At 44.1% G+C, this 20,680-nt stretch overlaps 2 protein-coding genes across 2 annotated transcripts in view; both read left to right on the forward strand.

Moving 5' to 3' along the window:
* The window catches only part of GMCL1 (germ cell-less 1, spermatogenesis associated), a 59,528-nt gene extending 53,650 nt beyond the window's left edge, over positions 1 to 5,878 (forward strand). Inside the window, exon 12 of the mRNA XM_062209587.1 lies at positions 5,795 to 5,878. Within this exon, the coding sequence (XP_062065571.1) occupies positions 5,795 to 5,854 (60 nt within the window). The 3' untranslated portion in view covers positions 5,855 to 5,878. The remainder of the gene's footprint in view (positions 1 to 5,794) is intronic.
* A 625-nt stretch (positions 5,879 to 6,503) lies between these two features.
* SNRNP27 (small nuclear ribonucleoprotein U4/U6.U5 subunit 27) lies at positions 6,504 to 19,811 on the forward strand. Its single transcript, XM_062209588.1, has 6 exons — positions 6,504 to 6,610; positions 7,570 to 7,690; positions 9,937 to 10,049; positions 12,268 to 12,347; positions 18,352 to 18,416; positions 19,415 to 19,811. Exons 1-6 carry the CDS (start codon positions 6,577 to 6,579, stop codon positions 19,467 to 19,469), a joined length of 468 nt encoding a protein of 155 aa, XP_062065572.1. The 5' UTR covers positions 6,504 to 6,576; the 3' UTR covers positions 19,470 to 19,811.
* The last annotated feature ends 869 nt before the right edge of the window (positions 19,812 to 20,680 follow it).

Genomic DNA, 20,680 nt, shown 5'->3' on the forward strand with positions numbered 1-20,680 from the left:
GAACATTATTTCTTTCTGGAAACGTTACTTGATGACCCTCCCCCACAAGTCCAGTTAGGTAATTATCATATGTGGTCTCCTAATATCCTGTTCTTGCCCCATCAACTTCCACATGTTACTTGTTTATATACCTCACTGGACTTCAAGCCACTCGAACAGAGTCGTATCTTCTTCCCTCTTCAATCCTCTCATACAATCAATGTGTGAATACAGCTATTAAATATGCTCTTTTTTTTTTTTGACAGGCAGAGTGGACAGAGAGAGAAAGGTCTTCCTTTGCCGTTGGTTCACCCTCCAATGGCTGCTGCAGCCAGTGCACTGTGGCCTGCGCACCACGCTGATCCAAAGGCAGGAGCCAGGTGCTTCTCCTGGTCTCCCATGCGGGTGCAGGGCCCAAGCACTTGGGCCATCCTCCACTGCACTCCCTGGCCACAGCAGAGAGCTGGCCTGGAAGAGGGGCAACCGGGACAGAATCCGGTGCCCTGACTGGGACTAGAACCCGGTGTGCTGGTGCCGCAAGGTGGAGGATTAGCCTATTGAGCCACAGCGCCGGCCCTTTTTGTATGTTTTGACAAATGGCTCCTTGCTGAGACTGTCCCTCTTAGCACTAGGGAATTCCTAGAGGTAGCAAATGAGTCCTGGTGGCATGTGCCCTTCCAAATTATGTCTCCAACCACTTTCAATAAATTTGGCTGCAAAGTCCATCAAGACATTGGTGTCTGGTGGCGGCCCACTTCCTGGTTCAGAGCTGCTGTCTTGCTGTGTCCTTGTATGGTGAAGAGCTCTCTAGGGCCTCTTTATGAAGACACTACTATTCTTGAGAGTGCCACCCTTGTGACCTAATCACCTGCCAAATGCCTCACCTCCTAATACCATCAATTGATTGGGTTTCAACACAGGAGGTGGGATGGGGTAGGGGAGTCTATAGCAGGACTTAGCCTTGGCAAAAGTTTTTAGGCATGACACCAAGAGCACAATCCATAAAAGAGTCAGGAAATGGTACATAATCAAAATATAAAATTTTTGCCCTGTGAAAGACTTAAGAGGATGACAACAGGAAATAATTACAAGTCGTATATCTGAGAAAGTCATCTAGAAAATATGAAGAACTCGATAGTTAAAGCAAAGAGAATGGACAGACAGTTCAACAAGGATATATGGATGGCAAATAAGAACATGCGAAGATTAGGGGAATGCAAATTAAGCTCATGATGAGATACCATGATAGAGAGGTCACCCTATACCTAGTAGAAGCTGTAAACAATAGTGACAACACCGAGCACTAGTGAGTGGAGAAATGGATCTCCTGTATTGCTGGTAGGCGTGTAAAATGGCATAGCCATTCTGGAGAACAGTTTGGCAGTTTCTTTTAACAACTAAACATGCACAGCCTATATGACCCAGAAATCACATGTCTGAGCTTAGATCCCAGATAAATGAACACTTACGTCCATTCAAAAAAATCCTAGCTGCTTTATTTGTAATAGCCAAAAATAAGAAGCAATATGTCCCAAAGTGAATGATTAAACTCTGGGGCATCCATACTATGGAATACTACTCAGCAATAAACAACATTTTCATGATGGGAAAATGACAGAGATGGAAAAAAATTAATGGTTGCCAAAAGTTAAAGGTAGAGGAGAGGTGCATGAATGTGACTATACAGGCCAGCATAAAGGAGATTTTTGTGGCATGAAACAGTTGTGTATCCTGATATGGTCATGCTTCCATGAATCTACACGTGTGATTAAGTGACACAACTATACACATATATTGTACCAATGTCAGCTTCCTGGTGTGATGTACTCTAGTTTTGTAAGATGTAATCATTGGGTGAAGGGTACACATGACCTCTCTGTACTGTCTTTGCCACCTTCCAGTTAAACTATAATTATTTCAAAATAAAAAGTTTAAATTTTAAAATGAACTTGATTAATCACTGTTGATGGTGGGGTTTCCTCAGGAACTATGAAAGCCATTCTCTCCCTAGCAACCCAGTTGAGACTATTAAGTTCTCCAGTTTAGCTAAGGTGAGTTTACCTTAGTGCTGCAGGTGGAATGTGATGGTATTAGGAAGTAAGACCTTTGGGGTGATTAGGCCATGAGAGTAGAGCCTTCAAGAATGGGACAAGTGCCATTATTTCAAAGACAAAGGTGCCTGTGTTATAATGAGCAGGTTTAGCCACCACCTGCATTGTTGGCATGCCACACAGGAGTGCTGGTTTCAGTCCCAGCTGCTCCACTTCCAATCCAGCTTCCTGACAATTCACCTGGAAAAAATAGTGTATAATGGCCCAACTTGTTGGGTCCCGCCACCCATGTGGGAGACACAGATGGAGTTCCTGGCTTCTGGCTTCCATCAGGCCCAGACCTAGCTGGTGCAGCCATCTGGGGAGTGAATCAGTGGACAAAATAGTCTCTCTCCCACCCCCTTTCAAATAAGTAAATTTTTTAAAAAGCAAGCAAACAGAACAGAGGCCCCAGAGAGCTAATTAGTCCCTTCTTCCCTGTGAGGACACAGGAGCCTTCCAGGAATAGCAGGCACTGAATCTGCCAGGACCTTGATCTTGGACTTCCCAGTCTCCAGAACTTGTGCAGAATGCATCTGCTGTTATAAGATTTGTTTATTTATCTGAGAGACAAAGAGGTCTTCCATCTGCTGGTTCACTCCCCAAATGGCCACAATGGCTAGAGCTTCTTCGAGATCTTCCACACATGTTTCTCCTGCCCAACTGGGGAAATACAGAAATGAATGTGCAGGGTTATCACTGCTGCCAGCTATTTCTCCCTACTTTTCCCCCTTGTGTGTCTTCTCTGATGACCTGAAGTTTCCCGAGGCATTTCATCAACAAGGATGTATGGGTGGCTAAGAATGGGAAGATACTCAACTCGCTATGAGGGAAATGCAAATTAAGATCATGATGAGATGTTACTCTGCACCTAGTAGATGACCTAAAGAAATAGTGACAATGTCAAACACTAGTGCCAGGCATCTTGTCACTCAGGCACAATGTCACTCAGTGTGTGTGGATGGTTTGGCTCCTGTGCACTCCTGCTGGACCTACAGGTCTCGGCTCTGCTGGGGAAACATCCGCTCAGCTTTTCAGTCATGCTCTTCAGCTATGTTAAGTTGCGTTGTGTTAGGTATGATTTTTTTTTTTTTCCAATGGGGAAATTTCTCAGTTTCTGGTTTGAAGAAGGCATCTTCCCCAGTTGACCATGCCGACACAGACTTAAGAAGTAGGAGAGCAAAATGCAACACTTTGTACTTTTGTCTTAGCCTACCCACCACAAAAACAATTTTCAGCAAATTCACCACTGGTTTCTACATTGCGAAATCCATCGGGCATTTTTCAGTTCTTATTCTAAAGGATTCTCTACTGTATTGGACATAGTTGATGATGTTAGTTTCCCAAGGCTGGTTGTTTAAAACAAAATTTCATGCTCTCACAGTTCTGCCAGCCTGAAGTTCAAAATCAGTTCCAAAGGGTCAAAACCAAAGTGTCAGCAGGGGTGTGCTTCCTCTCAAGGTTTTGTTTTGTTTTGTTTTTTTACAGATGAGTTAGACAGCGAGAAATGTCTTCCTTCCATTGGTTCACCCCCTAAATGGCTGGCGCTGCTTCCTCCTGGTCTCCCATGCAGGTGCAGGGGCCCAAGCACTTGGGCCATCCTCTACTGCCCTCCCAGGCCACAGCAGAGAGCTGAATGGGAAGAGGAGCAACTGGGACTAGAACCCAGTGCCCATATGGGATGCTGGCGTTGCAGACAGAGGATTAACCAAGTGAGCCACGGAGCCAGCCCCTCCTCTCGAGTTTTTAGGGAGGAATCCATTCCCTGCCTCTTCCAGTTCTGGTGGCTGTCACCATTCCTTGATTTGTGGCTGCATTACTCCACCCTCTGCCTCTGCGGTCACATTGCTGCCTCCTTGTCTTTTGAAAAAAAAAAAAAAGTAATTGTTTACTTTAAAATGACATTTGAATAGCAGAGAGAGAGAGAGAGAGATCCTCCATCTCTGGTTCACTCCCCAAATCTCTGCAACACCCAGGGCTGGGCCAAGCTGAAGCCAGGAACCCAGAACTCCATCTGGGTCTTCTACATGGGTAGCAGGGACCCAACCACTTGAGCCATGACCTGCTGCTTCCTAGGGTGTGCCAAGATCCAAACAGGGCCTGGATGTAAACCCAGGCCCTCCAATATTGGATGTGGGCATCCTAAGCAACATCTTAACCACTATACCACATGCCCAGCCCGGCCTTCTCTTCAGTATATGTCAAATCTCCTGCTGCTCTTTTTTTAAAATATTTTTCATTTTATTTGAAAGTCAGGGTTAGAGAAAGAGATTCCATCCACTGATTCAAGAGAGAGAGCTTCTAGCCACTGGTTCATTTCCCCAGATGGCTGCAATAACGGGCTGGGCCAGGCTGAAGCCAGGAGCCAGGAGCTTCTTCTGGGTCTCCCACGTGGGTGCAAGGACCCACGGACTTGGTGCATCTTCTGCTGCTTTCCCAAGCTCATTAGCAGAGTGCTGGATCAGAAATGGAGAAGCTGGCAGCGCCCATGTAGGATACTGTGCTGCAGGCAATGACGTAACCCACTGCACCACGAGACCAGCCCCTGCCTTTTTCTTAGAAAAGGATATTTATGGCAGCATTATGCTTAACTGAATAATCCAGGATAATCTCCACGTCTGAATATCTTCAATTATATTTGCACAAACTTTCCCATTTAAGATGACATTCACAAGTTCCGGCAATACGGACTAGATATCTGCAGGGAGAGAAGGGAGCATTATTCAGCCTGGGACACTGACCATTCTCATTCCTCCCCAAAATACCACACCCTTGGCACACTGTCACACTGTTCTCCACTAGCATTTTGAAATCTGACCATCTCAGCTTTCTCCTGTTGAGGCCCACATGCCCCCTGCACTCCATCCTTGGCTTGTCACACCCTCCTTTTTGGGATGCTGTCATGGACTCCTGTGTTCCTAACTCCCCCAACCTTGTTTTTGGCCCTGATCTTGCCCCTAAATATCAGACCCAGCCTGCAGACAATCAGATGAGTGCCAGATACGTCTATGTGGATGCTCACCCGGTACCTCATACTTAGTAGCTTTCCAAAGTGGAATTCCCATTCTCCTGCTCTACCAGAACCAGACGTGTAACTAGGTTCTCACCCTGTGAAGCAAACGTATACAGAAAGAGCACCACTGAATTGATGAGGAAGGGGGGATCTAGGGTCAGCAAATGGTTCATCCCACTCCTTGGGGAGTGTCACATCCAAAAGGTGTCTGCTTTCACAGACTACGCCATAGGGAGTCACCATCACGTTCAGCCAGGCAGTGAACAAATCCTCATTTTCTTACTTTAGTAAGCATCACTGAGAAACACCTTTGGCCAGGCCCAGTGCAAAGTGAAAAATGAAAGGCCTCTTGTTAAAAATAAAATCAGTGAGAATTTCAAGATGGAGACAGCTGATCATCATGCCAAGCATGGGGCCCTTGTAAGGGCAGGATATCCTGTGCAACTGCACAGGCCACACACCTGTCAAACTAGACCTGCCTGGGAGTCACTTGTACCCATCACCAGCCACCAAAACCTGCCAGGCTTATCTTCTGCCAAGATCATTCCACAGCAGTCTGGGGGTGAGGCCCACTGGTGGATGTTACAGAGATGTTATGGCTGGTTCTTTTCTAGGAAGTTGGGTTGGGACAGGTAATAGAGAGGCCACATCAGAATGTATGACTCTAATGAAAAATGTGGAGCTGTAGTCCCAGTTCTTTGTATTTTAAAAGCCAGGTCACTGGTCTTGGCAACTGTGGAGAGTGCTGGCGGAGGACAGTTGCTTCAACTAGAAATCGAGTTTGGAGTGTTTCCTGGGTAAGTGTATTTATGTTCAACTGTGGAAGGCTCAGCCCTGTGAGGGAAAGGTAGCCTTCCTCCTTGTCCTTGTAGTTTTGAGCATTCCCAAGCCCTTCATTCTGAGGGGATGCCAGCTGGAAGCGGGTAGTTTGTGAGAGTAGCACGCAGAGAGGTCCCTAACTGTCCCTTCCAGCAGCTCACACCAGTTTTGGAGTGCCTGCTCAATGCTGTCGTCTGAGAAACTATAACGCAGACAGCTACTGAACTTGGATATTTTCGCTCCTTACGAGAGAATATTATGTGGAAAAGCTGAAAAAATATAAACCGTCCATGCTATGTTCAGAAAAGGTTTGATGTATTTTATGTACGTGGACAAAAACAAGAAAAATGGGGAGGGGGGTATGCGACTGAATTTTCCAGACACCTCCTATAACAATATCAAACAGTGTATTTTAATACCCACCACGGACCACCAAGAGAAGAGCCACAGTGAAGGCGCTCCCACCGGAATCTCTGGGCTCCGAGGCGGCGGCATCCGGGGCGGGGCCGCGCGAATCTGGGCGGGTTCGGCGCAGCCTCCCTTCTTTAGGAGCCCGGAACCCTCCTAACTCGCTTCGATGTTTTCCAGTCGGCTACAAATAGCTCCATTTGCGGCCGCTCCGGAAGTTGTTGCACAGTCGTTTCCGGGGCGGTGTGAGGAGGAGCGGGACTCCCAATGGGTCGCAGCCGCAGCCGCTCCCCGCGGAGGGGTGAGTCCAGAAGAAATCCGGAGGGCCTGGGGCTCGCTCCTACGCGCGGCGCCTTTTTTTCATTCCCAGGGCCGCAGAGAGGCGAGCCCGTTTTTCCTGAGGAGGAGAGCGAGGGGTGGATCGGGGGACGAACACCCAGGCCCTGCACTTTCGAGGCCGGGCTCTTCGGATGGAAGGCAGTTTTGTTCCTTCTGAATCAGGGTTGCGCCCGCTCGCTGTCCGCCTCATGCATTAGTTTTAGTCCTTAGACTCGGAGCGCAATTCCTTCCCTTTATCTCTGGGGTGACTGTGGGCAGATCCCTGGGCCTTTGAAAAGCGAATGTCTGTGATTAGTTTTGGGGAGTGCTGTTACCCACCTGGAGTGAGAATTAACGTCACACGCCCTGACGTTCAGTACGTGGTACTGCCTGGCGCACAGATGCTCAGTGGGTGTTCGTTTCCTGCCCATTCTATACTAGGGAGACCTGGTATCTAGAAGTTTGAGTCCAGGCATCGCACTGTGTCGTGACTCTGCCCCCAGCCCCATAAACAAGACGGTGACACGGGAAGCACCTGGGCTTCCATCAGGCGAGCTAAGCGTCGATTTTGCCCGCTGGGTGGTTTTTGTCACCTGTAACTAGGTACTTGATCTTACAAGAGTTAACCGAGGCAGCCCACCTTCTTGTGGCTTCTGAGCACTCGAAAATTCTGACAAACCCGAACCTGAGAAGCTCTATGGGGCCAGGATAGACATTGGATTTGCTGCGGGGAAAATAGCTCATGGATTACTTTGTATTTTACTTCTATGTGGAAATGATAATAGGATGTGTTGGGTCAAAAAGCAGACATCTTAAGATTCATTCCAGCAAGCAGAAACATTTTCTACCTCTTCAGTGTGAGGACTGGCAACAGCCTGTGTTGTGTTTCTGTGCAACGGAGCGGTCGTTTTCAGCGCTGCCAATTTTGTGTTTTTGTGTTAGAACGTAGGCGGTCCCGGTCCACATCCCGTGAGAGAGAACGCAGGCGCCGGGAAAGGTCGCGGTCGCGGGATAGAGACCGGAGAAGGAGCCGCTCCCGATCCCCGCACAGAAGACGCTCCAGGTAACTGCAGGAAATACACCGGAAGCTTTATCCCAGTTCCCAAAGACTTTGTTGTTGAGGAAGACGACCTGCTGGTCACGAAATGGGGGAGACCTAATCCCACCTTATTCTGAAGCCAGCATTTCCCTCGGTAAAATGGGGTCCCTTACACCGTCTTTGTCCCAGAGCTAAACTGAGTGAGAATGCAAACGTAAGACACGGATATTTTACAGGGTGGGTGTGGGGCACCCTGGCATAAGCCACTGATTGGGAAGGCCACACATCCCATATTGGGAGTGCTGATTGGAATTCCAGACACTCTGCTTCCATTCCAGCTTCCTGCTAATGGCAGCCCAAGTGCTGGGGTCCCTGCCAGCCACTGTGAGACCAGATTGAATTCCAGCTCCTGGATTTGGCATGGCCCAGCCCTGGCTGTTGCAGACATTTGAGGACTGACCCAGCACATGGAAGATCTGTCGCTGTCTCTCTTTTTCTCTGACCTTCAAATACATTAAAAATAAACACTAAAAACTAAGTATTTTATTTTTTTGTTGCTTCTTTTTTATTTATTTTTTTAAGATTTATTGATTTTAGGGGCTGGCGCTGTGGTGCAGTGGATTGAAGTCCTGGCCTGCAGTGCCAGCATTCCATATGGATGCTGCTTCTAGTCCCAGCTGCTCCTCTGCCGATTCAGCTCTCTGCTATGGTCTGGGAAAGCAGAAGAAGATGGCCTAAGTCCTTGGGCCCCTGCACCCACATAGGAGACCCAGAAGAAGCTCTTGACTTTGCATTGGCTTAGCTCCAGCCATTGCAGCCATTTGGGGAGTGAACGAGTGTATGGAAGACCTCTCTCTCTGTCTCTACCTCTCTTTGTAACTCTGTCTTTCAAATAAAAATAAATTAAATTTATTTACTTTAAAGAGTTACAGAGGCTGGCGCCACGGTTCACTTGGCTAATCCTCCGCCTGTGGTGCTGGCACACCAGGTTCTAGTCCTGGTTGGGGCGCCGGGTTCTGTCCCGGTTGCTCCTCTTCCAGTCCAGCTCTCTGCTGTGCCCCAGGAAGGCAGTGGAGGATGGCCCAAGTCCTTGGGCTCTGTACCCGCATGGGAGACCAGGAGGAGGCACCTGGCTCCTGGCTTTGGATCGGCGCAGCGCACTGGCCATAGCAGCCATTTGGGGGGTGAACCAACGAAAGGAAGACTTTTCTCTCTGTCTCTCTCTCTCTTACTGTCTAACTCTATCAATCAAAAAAAAAAAAAAAAGTTACAGAGAGCAAAAGAGAGAGAGCTTCCATCTGCTGGTTCACTACCTAAGTAGCCACAAAACCTGGAGCTGGGCTGGTCTGAAGCCAGGAGCCAGAAGTTTTTTTCACATCTCCCACATGGGTGCAAGGTCCCAAGGACTTGGGCTAGCCTCTACTTTCCCAGGCATATTAGCAGAGAGCTGAATTGGAAGTGGAGCAGCTGGGATTCGAACCTGTGCTCATATGAGACACTGGTGTTGACAATGTTGCCTGTGGCACAAAGCTGGCCCCCTTTTGTTACTTTTTAACTTAATTTTTTGGTGATGACAATTCTTTAAAGTATGAGTCTTTTTTTTAAGTTCTTTTTTTATTATAATTATTTGAAAGGCAGAGCAACGTGGGGAATCTCTTCTTGCATGAGCTTGTTCACTCCCCAAATGTCTGCAACAGCCAGGGCTTGACTAAGCCAAAGCCGGGAACCAGGAACTCCATCTGGGTCTCTTAAGTGGGTGGCAAGTACCCAAGTACTTGGGCCATCATCTTCTACTTCCCAGGCACATTAGCAGGAAGCTGAATTTGAAACAGGGGTGCGACCTGGTCCTAGGCAATCTGATATGGGAAATGGGTGTGCCATGCTGTGGTTTAACCCACTGCACCACAGTGCCTGCCCTACACTCTTGAGCCTTAATAGGCATCAATTGTTGCTTAAATCAAAAGCTTTTAAGTTTTGCTTTTCTGGTATCATGAACAACTTTCTAGCCCAACCTATAATGAGTACAACTGAGGATATAGTTAACAAGCAGTAGACTGTGTTGGTTACTTTTTGGTAACAGGGCCCAGGCAGAGCCTTCTCCTCAGTCTTCCTTGAGGAATGGACTCCTGGTTCCCCGGAGCCTGGCATTTGTTCAGTTTTCCCATGTCAGGAAAGTTCCCATGTGGGGAACTCATGTATGTGTGTGTGTGCCAATCAACACAAAGTCTCTATGTGTATCTGTTTCTGACACTGTTGCTTATAAATGTTAGATCTCCAAGACGACATAGATCCACCTCTCCTTCCCCCTCTCGGCTCAAAGAAAGAAGAGATGAGGAAAAGAAGGAAACAAAAGAAACAAAGAGCAAGGAACGTCAGATCACTGGTAATGTTGTTTTAAAACCAACTGGGAAAGGGGCAGCCTTGTGTAGGTACCATCAGTCTTGATAAAATTGTTATTTTATTTGAAAGGCAGAGAGAGATGCCCCATGTGTAAGCTCACTACTTAAATGCCTGCTACAGCTGTGCTGGGCCCCACTGGAGCAGGTAGCCCAGAATTCACTCAGTTTGGGTCTCCTGTTTGGGTAGCAGGGCCTCAGCTGTTTAAGCCATCATCTGCATTGGTATGCAGGAAGCTGGAATCAGGAGTAGATCCAGGACTTGAACCCAGGTTCTGTGATATGGGAAGTAAATATCCCAAGCAGCATCCTAGATGCTACACCACACACCTGCCCCTACAGACATAAACTTGTGAACATTTAGATGTTGAGCTTCTTAGAGTGTCTATTGCATATGATTGTTGAGATTTTGTTTTGATCATACCTTAATGAGTTGTTGGTTATCTATGCTGCTCCTGATCTGATTTATAAAGGTTGGTTAAAGGAAGATCTGGTGGAAGGAAGAGGGAATGTTGGATAATGGTCCAAAACACAGTCTGGTAGCAAATTCTAGTGTTTATATTACAGTGGGATAACTGTAGTTCATGAAAACCTGTCATATTCTTTATAAAGAACTGGACATGAACAGCTGACAGGCTCCAAACCCAAAGAAAAGATAAGGAAATGGGAAGGCTAGTTGCCTGGTTTGAGTGGTTTACACTGTGTATTTGTGTTGAAATACTGCACTGTGTCTCATAAAAATCTAGTACTACGTGTGAAGTCAAAATAAATATTTTAATAATTAAAAAGAAAAATTGGTTAAAAACAAAAGGGGCAGGTATTTGACCTAGTGGTAAAGAGGCTCGTTAAGATTCCTTTGATCCCCATGGAATACTGCACAGTGGTGTAAAATAAATAAATAAAATGAAATTCAGTCATTTGCAACAAAATGGATGAAACTAGAAAACATCATACTTAGTGAAATAAGCCAGTCCCAAAGGGACAAATATCATATATTCTCCCTGACCTGTGATAACTAATAGAGCACCTAAAAGGTAATTTATGGAAGTGAAATTGATACTTTGAGAAGCAATGACTTGAAACAGCCCTTGTCTCAACTGTTGAGGAACAGTTTTTTTTTTTTTCCCATACCATTTGTTGAACTCAACACAGAGTTAATCATATGTATATAATGTTAATTTTTTATACCATTTGTTGAACTCTTAACATAGTTAACCATATGTATATAAAGTTAATTGAAAATAGATCTTAGTAAAAAAATAAGAATGGGAATAGGAAAGGGAGGAAGAGGAGGGGTGGGAGAGTGGGTGGGAGGGAAGGGAAGATGGGAAGAATCACCATGTTCTTAAAGGTGTAATTATTAAGTGTATGAACTTTGTATTCCTTAAATAAAAGGTTTCTGGGGAAAAAAAAATTCCTGTAATCCACATGGAAGTAGCTGGGTTTGATATTCAGCTCTGGGTAGTCATCCCATGACATACTCTAGGAAGCAGCCTTGATGGCTTAAGCTGTGGGATCGCTGCCACCCATGTAAGAGACCTGGATTAGGTTCCTGGCTCCTGGCTTTGGCCTTGGCTCAACCTTGGCCATTGCAAGCATTTGGGGAGTGAACCAACAGACGAGTTTTCTCAGTGCCTGGCTCTATCTCTTGAATAAATAAATAGAAGGATTATTTTTAAATGAGAATATTCTGGACACTAGGTGGATACTGTTACGTCTGCTTGGCAAAAGGCTCCAAGGAAAGCATGTTCTTCTCTTGTGCCCTCATTTATAGTCTGTCCAAATTCCAGGAGGATTTTTTTATATTAGACTTATCTTTAGTTGTTTTATGAGTTCTCTGCTGGTGAGGTAGAGTGAGTAGTAATATGATAATATGATACCATTTTTATTCCTACACATGTATAAATGATAGGAGAGTTTTAAAAATTATCATTTGTGCTCTAGCCTCCTCCTCTGGTCTCCTTTCTTTTCTCTCTTCTTTCCTGCTCACTCTCTCCTCTCATCTCTCTTCTCTCCTCACTGTCTCCTCTCCTCTCTTGTCTCTTACACTCTCTCTCTTTTTTTCCCTTCTTTACCCCACCACTCCCATCTGCTGGGTTTTAGATCAAGTGCCTAAGCCCCTTGTGACCAACTGAATTTGACATCATGGGCCTAAGGTGTTCTTAGGAAAAATGTATAAAAAAAAATTATAATTTGTTTTTGCAGAGGAGGACTTGGAAGGTAAAACAGAAGAAGAAATAGAAATGATGAAGTTAATGGGGTTTGCGTCCTTTGACTCCACCAAAGTAAGTCCAGCATGAAACTGTTATTAAACAGTCCCATCTAAATTAATCCACTGCGATGCTTGCTTCCCATATTCTTTTCCTATCACTTGTAATTTGTATCCACTGATACAAATTTATTTGGTTGTAAGACGATACCCATCTGCTTGAAGGACTTTGGGAACACAGAGGAGGAAGCAATGGACTGCTGTTGGCATTCAGAGAGTGACAGGGATGGGATTTCAGTTAGATCTTAAAGGGCAAGTTCATACATACTTCAGAAAGTTCACACAAAACTAGAATTAAAAGATAAGTTTAGAGTTGAGCATTTAGCCTGACAATTAAGATGCCCACATCCCTCTATCCCTCTTTAAAAAAATAAAAAAGAGGTTTGGCACTATGGTGCCACTTCAAGTCCCAGCTGCTCCACTGCTGATCTGGCTCCCTGCTAACGCACCTGGGAAAGCAGCAGAGGATGGCTCAGGTCATTGGGCCTCTGTGCCCATGTGGGAGACCCTGAAGAAGCTTCTGACTTTGGCCTGGCCCAACCCTGGTTGTTGCAGCCATTTGGGGAGTGAACCAGTGGATGGAGGATCTCTCTGTAACTCTGCCTTTCAAATAAATCTTTTTTTTTTTTTTTTAAAAGCCCACCTCCCACACTGGAGTAACCTGGATTTAGTACCCAGCCCCGTCTCCTGTCTCTAGCTTCTTCCTGATTCACACCCTGAAAGGCAGTGGTGATGACTCAAGTAATTGAGTCCCTGCCACTTCTGTGGGAGAGATTCAGTTCTGAGCTCTCGACCTCTGCCCTGGCCCAGCCCCAGCCATTATGGCGCAGACATTTGGAGAGTGAACCAGTGGGTGGGAGTATACTCTCCCTCACGTGCTTGCACTCTGCCTCTCAAGTAAAAATATTTTAAGAGACAAATTGATTTTGCTGCAAAAAAAAATTTGAAATCCATGCAGATTTTCATAATATGCATTTTTCACAAAGTTTTTGAAGACTCTGCTTAGAGTAATCAGATGAGAAGAGGAAGAAGGGGCAAGCGTGTGGCCTAGCAATTAAGACATCACTTGGGATGTGAGCATCCATTTTGGAGTACCTGGGTTTTAGTCCTGGTTCTGCTCCTGATCCCGGCTCCTGCTAATGCACAACCTGAGATGCAGCAAGTGACAGCTTTAGTAGTTGAGTCCCTGCTACCCATGTGGGAGACCTGGATTGAGTTCCCAGCTCCACCTTCATTTTGGCGCAGCCTCCCCCCAGCTATTTTGGGCATTTGGCGAGTGAATCAGTGGATGGGAGATCTGTCTCTTTCTGCCTCCAAGGAAAATAAATTGTAAGATGTTTTTAGTTAGAGGAAAGAGCTTATGCAAATTCCAAACAGATGTGAAGGAACTTAGTATATTGTGGAAATCACAGATCAGTGACTGGTGAAAGGGTGCTGCTGGGCTAGTGACCCTGACTGAGGCTGGAAGCAGAGGTAGGAGTCAGGTCCAGGAGGGCCTCTCTTGCCTGTGGTTATACTAGGGAACTTAGAGTTGATTCTTCAGGTGTTTAGGAGGAGAGGAAGCAATGATTTTTAAGCAAGGAGTGACAAGATTGTATGCATGCTTTAGAAAGATGACTTTAGGGGTAGCGTGGAGGACAGACAGGAGGTGGATTTCATAGGAAGCTGAGTCATGCGAGGAGAAGATGGTGGGAGCTCGATGGGAATTGAGAACCACTGAGGAGCCAGGCAAAGTGGGAATAGGAGGGAGGAGTCAGCGGGGCCCCTGAGGTGTCAGGCTGGGAACCACAGGTGATACGGTCAGCCCAGAGTAGGATTATAAGGAGGGGGCTTCTGGGAAACAGGAAGCATGGCATTAACTGCCAGATAAAGATGATGCTGGCAGCCACACACGTTTCTCAGCTCAGGCGTGGGACGGGAGAGTGAGTGTTGGTTGGCCTTCTTCATAATGCCGGAGAGGTAGGCAGGGAGAGGGCGCAGAGGGAAGGAGCACAGACAGGAGGGAGGGAGGGAGAGTGGAGCGGGCGAGGGCAGCTGGAGAGAGAGGGTACAGAGGACATGGAAAGAGGAAGAGCAGGAATGCAGAGAGGGAGACTGGAAAGACAAAGAATACATTTTCTAGGCTATCTTTTCCTGGAATTTTAAGTCTTTACATTTGATTTTACAAATGGAAATTGAGATTTTTGAGAAAAATTGTCAAAAAATAATCCACCTCCCTTAGTCTTATATTTCGTTGGGTTGTTACTTGAGGGTGGTAATCTCAGATGCTCTAAGTGTTTCTTGCTAGCCAATGTGATGGTGTAGGGTTCACATGTTTTAAAATGTCAGAGGAGTAGTATTGGGGCATGATTATTTTGAGGTGAGAAAATTAAAAACAAACTCTTCTCAAAATGGTTTCAAGAACCCTATTTTGGAATTTAATGTGGTTTTATGTGTCAGCTTCTTTTTTCCCTTGAATATTCCAAATCCTTATTTGTTTTTCCAAAGAGTATTTTGTAAGTGAAATGATAGAAGGACAGGAAGGAACTTATTGGAATTTGTTTTTTAGTTTTACTGTTGTCTCATTTATGGGTGTTTGTTTTTAGATTGATTGATTTGAAAGGCTGAACAGCTGAAAGAGAGATCGTCCATGTGCTGGTTTACTTCCCAAATGGTTGCAGCAGCCAGGGCTGGGCCAGGCCAGGCCAAAGCCAGGGACCAGGAACTCCACCCCGTTCTCCCCTATTGGTGTTAGGGACCCAAACATTTGGACCATCATCTGCTGTCTTCCCAAGTACTTTAGCAGGAAGCTGGATCAGAAGTGAACTTGAATTTGCACTTCAATATGAGATTTTGGTGTTGCAAGTGACAGCTTAATCTGTGCCACAGTGGGGGCCCCTGATTTATGTTTGAAGTTCATGAGAATCAGGTGGAACCCCTTTCACTTTGATAGGCAAATATATTGGAGAGATAGACATACTGCTGTCTCCCAGGGTCTCCTTTAGCAGGAAGCTGGAGCTAGGGATCAAACCCAGGTACTCCAGTATTGGACACTGGAATCTTAACTAATTTCTGAGCTAAAGGCCTGCCCTCATATTGCACTGTAATAAATGCTGAAGATGTTTGTTTATAAAGGAAAAATTAGGTGAAAACCCATAAATCCTATGCAGATTATGAGATAAATGATGTCAGTTGTTTTTTAGTGATTTCTTTGAAGGCAATTTAACTCATAGGCATCTGGCCTCGTGGCTGTTATACAGTCTGTGGGTGGGACTGGCATTGTGCAGCAGGTTAAACCACCGCTTGCAATGCTGGCAATCCATATTGGGAGCACCACCTCCCTGCTAATGTGCCTGGGAAAGGAGCGGAAGATGGCCCACCAACTTGGGTCCCTGTCACCCATGTGGAGACCAAGATGGAGTTCCTGGCTCCTGGCTAAGCATAGCTCATCCCTGACCATTGCAGCCATTTGGGGGCGTGAATCAGTGGATGGAAGATCTCTGTCACTTTGCCTTTCAAATAAATTTTTAAGAATTTTACAAAAAGTTTCTGGGCTCATTTGTGTTTTTTAGTAATGTATTTTGTGATATTTCATTATTGATCTGTGGAACTTTTTCATACTCCAGTATAGTCTCTTATTTTTTATTTTATTTTAACTTTTTCCTAGAAAGTTTCATAGTTTGGTTATATTTATTAATGGATAATTTTCTATTCTAGCATGTAAAAAAATGAGCTAAGACTATTAATATGAAACTGAAAAGTTTCCAAAAATCCACAAGCCTTTATAAATTTCACTTGGAAAGAAAAAGTAAATGATGCTAATCTTTTTTATTGAAGCCAGTTTTTCCAACTTATGTGTTTCTCCTCTTAGGAAGTCACAGTCATATATCTCAAATAATTTCCCCAGTATCAGCCCCACCCACCCAGAGAGTTGAAAACAGGAATAGAGAAGTAAGCCCAAATATATTTATTTTTGCTCGACTTATTTTAGTCACTCACCTGTGAGTACCTTCAGGTCAGTGGATCAGAATTTTTTTTTTGCCCTAACATAGGTATCTAATTAGTGTGTACACAGATGGGCTATACTCCCATAAGTACTAATGGTCGTTTTCCGAACAATTGCAAGTACAGAGATCTAGGATGTTTTCCTCCATCAAGAAGGTTGCAGGGGCCTGCAACTCCAGCATTTGATATGGGCACTAGTTTGATTCCCGGCTGCTCCACTTCTAATCCAGCTCCCCGCTAATGCATCAGGGAAAGCAGTGAGAGTTGGCCCAAGAACTTGGGCCCTATACTAACGTGGGAGACCTAGATGATACTCCTGGTTCCTGGCTTTGATCTGGCCCAGCCATGGCCATTGCAGCCACTTAGGGAGTGAACCAGTGGATGGAAGATTGCTTTCTCTTTTTGTAACTCTGCCTTTCAAATAAAAATAAATCTTTAAAAGAAAAAGGAAGCAACAGTTTGCAGTCTCACAAGGGAAGTACCATGATCATGACATGTATTGTGATAGTACAAGATGGAAAATGAAGGCTACTATGAGAACAACCCAGTATTCTTCAGGAATTAGAAAAGAGGGTGCCTCCTAGCAGCTGGGTTGTTTCAGTTGGCCTTGAACTGCAAGACGAAAACAGAGTTGAAGATCGGATAGAAGCAAGGAAGGCAGATCAGGCATGAGCAACTGCATAAGCAGGGGAAGTGAGTAGGGTGAGTTCACTTCACTGGATCACAAAACCCACACAGGAATTAGTGAAAACGAGGAAAGTGCCTCAGTCAGAAAGGTCAAGATGTAAGTGACACATAACACTCTAACTTCAGTGTCTGTTTTTTTGTATCCTTGATTTGAAAATATCATGAGCCTAGGTTGTCAAATTTTCTGTGAATGTGAATTTTTATAGAAATAATATCTTCACAACATTTTGTAGTCAAACGATTCTTTGACTACAAATGATTAGAATCTGGTCCTTCTTCCAGGCATGCCTTGCATAAAATCCATATGCCTGTATATGTGACTATTAAAATGAGTGGAGAGGCCGGTGCTGTGCCTCAATAGGCTAATCCTCCGCCTGGTTCTAGTACCGGTTGGGGCGCCGGATTCTGTTCTGGTCGCTCCTGTTCCTGTCCAGCTCTCTGCTATGGCCAGGGAGTGCAGTGGAGGATGGCCCAAGTGCTTGGGCCCTGCACCCGCATGGGAGACCAGGAAGAAGCACCTGGCTCCTGGCTTCGGATCAGTGCGGTGCGCCGGCTGCAGCCCGCCAGCCGCAGCGGCCATTGGTGGGTGAACCAATGGAAAAGGAAGACCTTTCTCTCTCTCTCTCTCTCTCACTGTCCACTCTGCCTGTCAAAAAAAAAAGAAGAAAGAAAAAAGAAAGAAAGAAAAGAAAAAGAAAAAAATGAGTGGAGAGTTGTAGTCCTTGGGAACTCATGAGATGATAGCAGGATCTGAAAATTCTCTTGCCCTCATTGGGCTTTTTTTTTTTTTTTTTTTTTTTTTTTTTTTTTTTTTTGACAGGCAGAGTGGACAGTGAGAGAGAGAGAGAGAGACAGAGAGAAAGGTCTTCCTTTGCCGTTGGTTCACCCTCCAATGGCCACCACGGCCGGCGCACCGTGCTGATCCGAAGCCAGGAGCCAGGTGCTTCTCCTGGTCTCCCATGTGGGTGCAGGGCCCAAGCACTTGGGTCATCCTCCACTGCCTTCCCGGGCCATAGCAGAGAGCTGGCCTGGAAGAGGGGCAACTGGGACAGAATCCGGCACCCCAACCAGGACTAGAACCTGGTGTGCCGGCGCCGCAGGCGGAGGATTAGCCTATTGAGCCGCGGCGCCGGCCTGGGCTTGTTCTTAAACAGATTTTTTAAATTGTTATTCATTTTTTAAGATTTTTTTTTAACAATTGATTTATTTGAAAGGCAGAGAGCGAGAGATTTTCTGTCTGCTGGTTCATTCCCCAAAAGACTGCTTGCTCTGTGTGCCTGTGTCACCCGAATCTTTGATCCAGGCATATAATGTGTCCTTCCTGTTTTTTGTTTATTATGCTTCTCCAGGGGAAGAAGGTAGATGGTTCTGTAAATGCTTATGCCATAAATGTGTCTCAGAAGAGGAAGTACAGGTATGTATAGTCCCACTATTACGTTTGAACTAAAGAAATCAGCTTTCTACTTGGAAAGTAATTTTATTGTGGGATCATTATGTTTATAGGAAATGTAGTTTTCCACACTGTCCCTTATTTAATGAAGTATTATCTTGCTTATGTTCTGACGTATTAAAATTGCTTTCCAGCTTACATGTTAGCTAATAGTTGTTGGAGACAGGATAGCTGGCTTAAATGTTCTAGGACTGTAGACTAAGTCTTTGAGCTTTGGTTTCATTATAACTAAATACGGGTTTAAAACAGACCCCTCCGGAGCTATTTATCTAGATTGATTGTATAAAGATTTCAATAGTAAATATATTCTTCCATTAAGCATACGCATGTTTTATTTGCATCACAGATTTGGAGCAAACTACTTACACTTGGAATCTCATAGGATTCCTAATGAATGAAAAATTCAAAGCATATTCAAGTTTTGCCCTTTTTTTCACCCTTACCACTAATAAAAGACTAATATTTCAATTAATTTGAACTGTAAATACTATGACTTGAGAATTCTGTGAGCTAAGGTACTAGAGTCATCATGGACAGTTTTTTATAAAATTACCTTCACATGGGGTCATACAGGGAGACTCATTACAGTGTGCAGCTGAATCTGTTTGATGACTACCCATCTGGGAACAGGTCTCTGTTTCCTTAAACTAAGTGTTTAGTGGTATCTAAAATAAATGCGCATTTTCAGTTATTTTATAAATCTGTAGAATCTTCCCAAATAATTTTGAAATGGTATATCGATAATGCTACTTGAAGTTTAAAAAATCTAAAAGACTTTGGTTATTTTGGAAGTCATCTCCTTAGTGTATGTTAAGTAATCTTGAATAGTTTCTGCCCAGGACTTCACCGTTTTAATGATGGTTTATAGATTTCTTTTCTGAAGCATGTAGTTATGCTTCTTTTATAAGACAAGTCTAGAATATTTCTCTTAGTGAACACTCAATTTTCTCTTCTCATCATAGGCAATATATGAACCGAAAAGGTGGATTCAACAGACCTTTGGATTTCATTGCATGAGAATTGAAAAATTGAAGACTGATTTTTTTCTCATCTTGATCAGAGAGTGGATTTTATACATGTATTTAATATGCATCAAAAAGAAGATCTCAGTTCTTCTCCTTATAAAGTAAGCAAATCTTATTTATGATGTGCGTAGCCCACTTACCGTGCCTCAGAAGAAGAAAGGCTGAATGTTAGTGTTTTTCTCTTAGGAAATACCATTTGGGGCAGTCATCAGCCCATTTTCTTTGTCCTTATTCCTGTGGAAACTGTGCTTTCTTTTTGAATGCTCACTAGGACTTTTTTTTTTTTAAACATGATAGTAATTTTTTCCAATAAAGCAATATTTCTACCCTTTTATATTTGACAAGTATTTTTATTACTAGATAAAAAACTTCCCTAGACATTTTGTTTGTTCAGACATAGATTGAGATATCTTGATTCTTAGTAGTTGAAAAATTGGAAGAATGAAAAAGTGTTTTCCTCAGATACTATTTATTGGGTAATTCCTTTTATAAAAGGAGTATATGCTGATTATCTTTAAAAAATTAAAAATGGAGGGAAGATACCAAAAAGTAAAAGAAAAGCCAAAAAACATGCTTAATCTACTCCTAGAAATAGTCAATGTTAACATTTTGGTATATGTCTTTCCAGGCTCTACGGGGTGTACATTTCTCACCAGCGAGATCAGAATGTATAAATAGTTCAGTTTTTCTAACTACTTTTCTTCCCTTTATTATGGACATCATTTTTTATACTCTTAAGTATTTGGATATTGAGCTTTTAGTAGCTACGTAGTTGAACCATAATTCACTAGTTGGTTAATGTTGCGTTGCTTCACTTGCCTTGTGACTACTCTGTCTCTACCCATAGGTATCTATCTATCTATATTGTACTGTTCCATTGTTCCTTCAGGCTCAGCTCTTAAATGCAGCATTGCTGGATAAGATAAAGGTGTGTGTGCGTGTGTGCATGTGTGTGCATGTTTTCCAGCTTTGACATATATGCCTAGAGGGTAACAGCCAACTCTCCTCTGTAATGTCTGAGCACTCCCATCTCATATGCACAAATATTAGGAGTAATACTTATTTTTTAAAGCTTTCTGTCAGATGGGAAATAATGGTATTTGGTTTTATTTTTGTTAAGTTCCTATAGAGAGAATTAATATTTTAAGATTGTATATCTTTTGTGAATTCAAATTCCAAATCTTAGATCCATTTTTTGGCAAG

This window comes from Lepus europaeus, chromosome 13 (genome assembly GCF_033115175.1).
Source record: "Lepus europaeus isolate LE1 chromosome 13, mLepTim1.pri, whole genome shotgun sequence".
Lineage (NCBI taxonomy): Eukaryota > Metazoa > Chordata > Mammalia > Lagomorpha > Leporidae > Lepus > Lepus europaeus.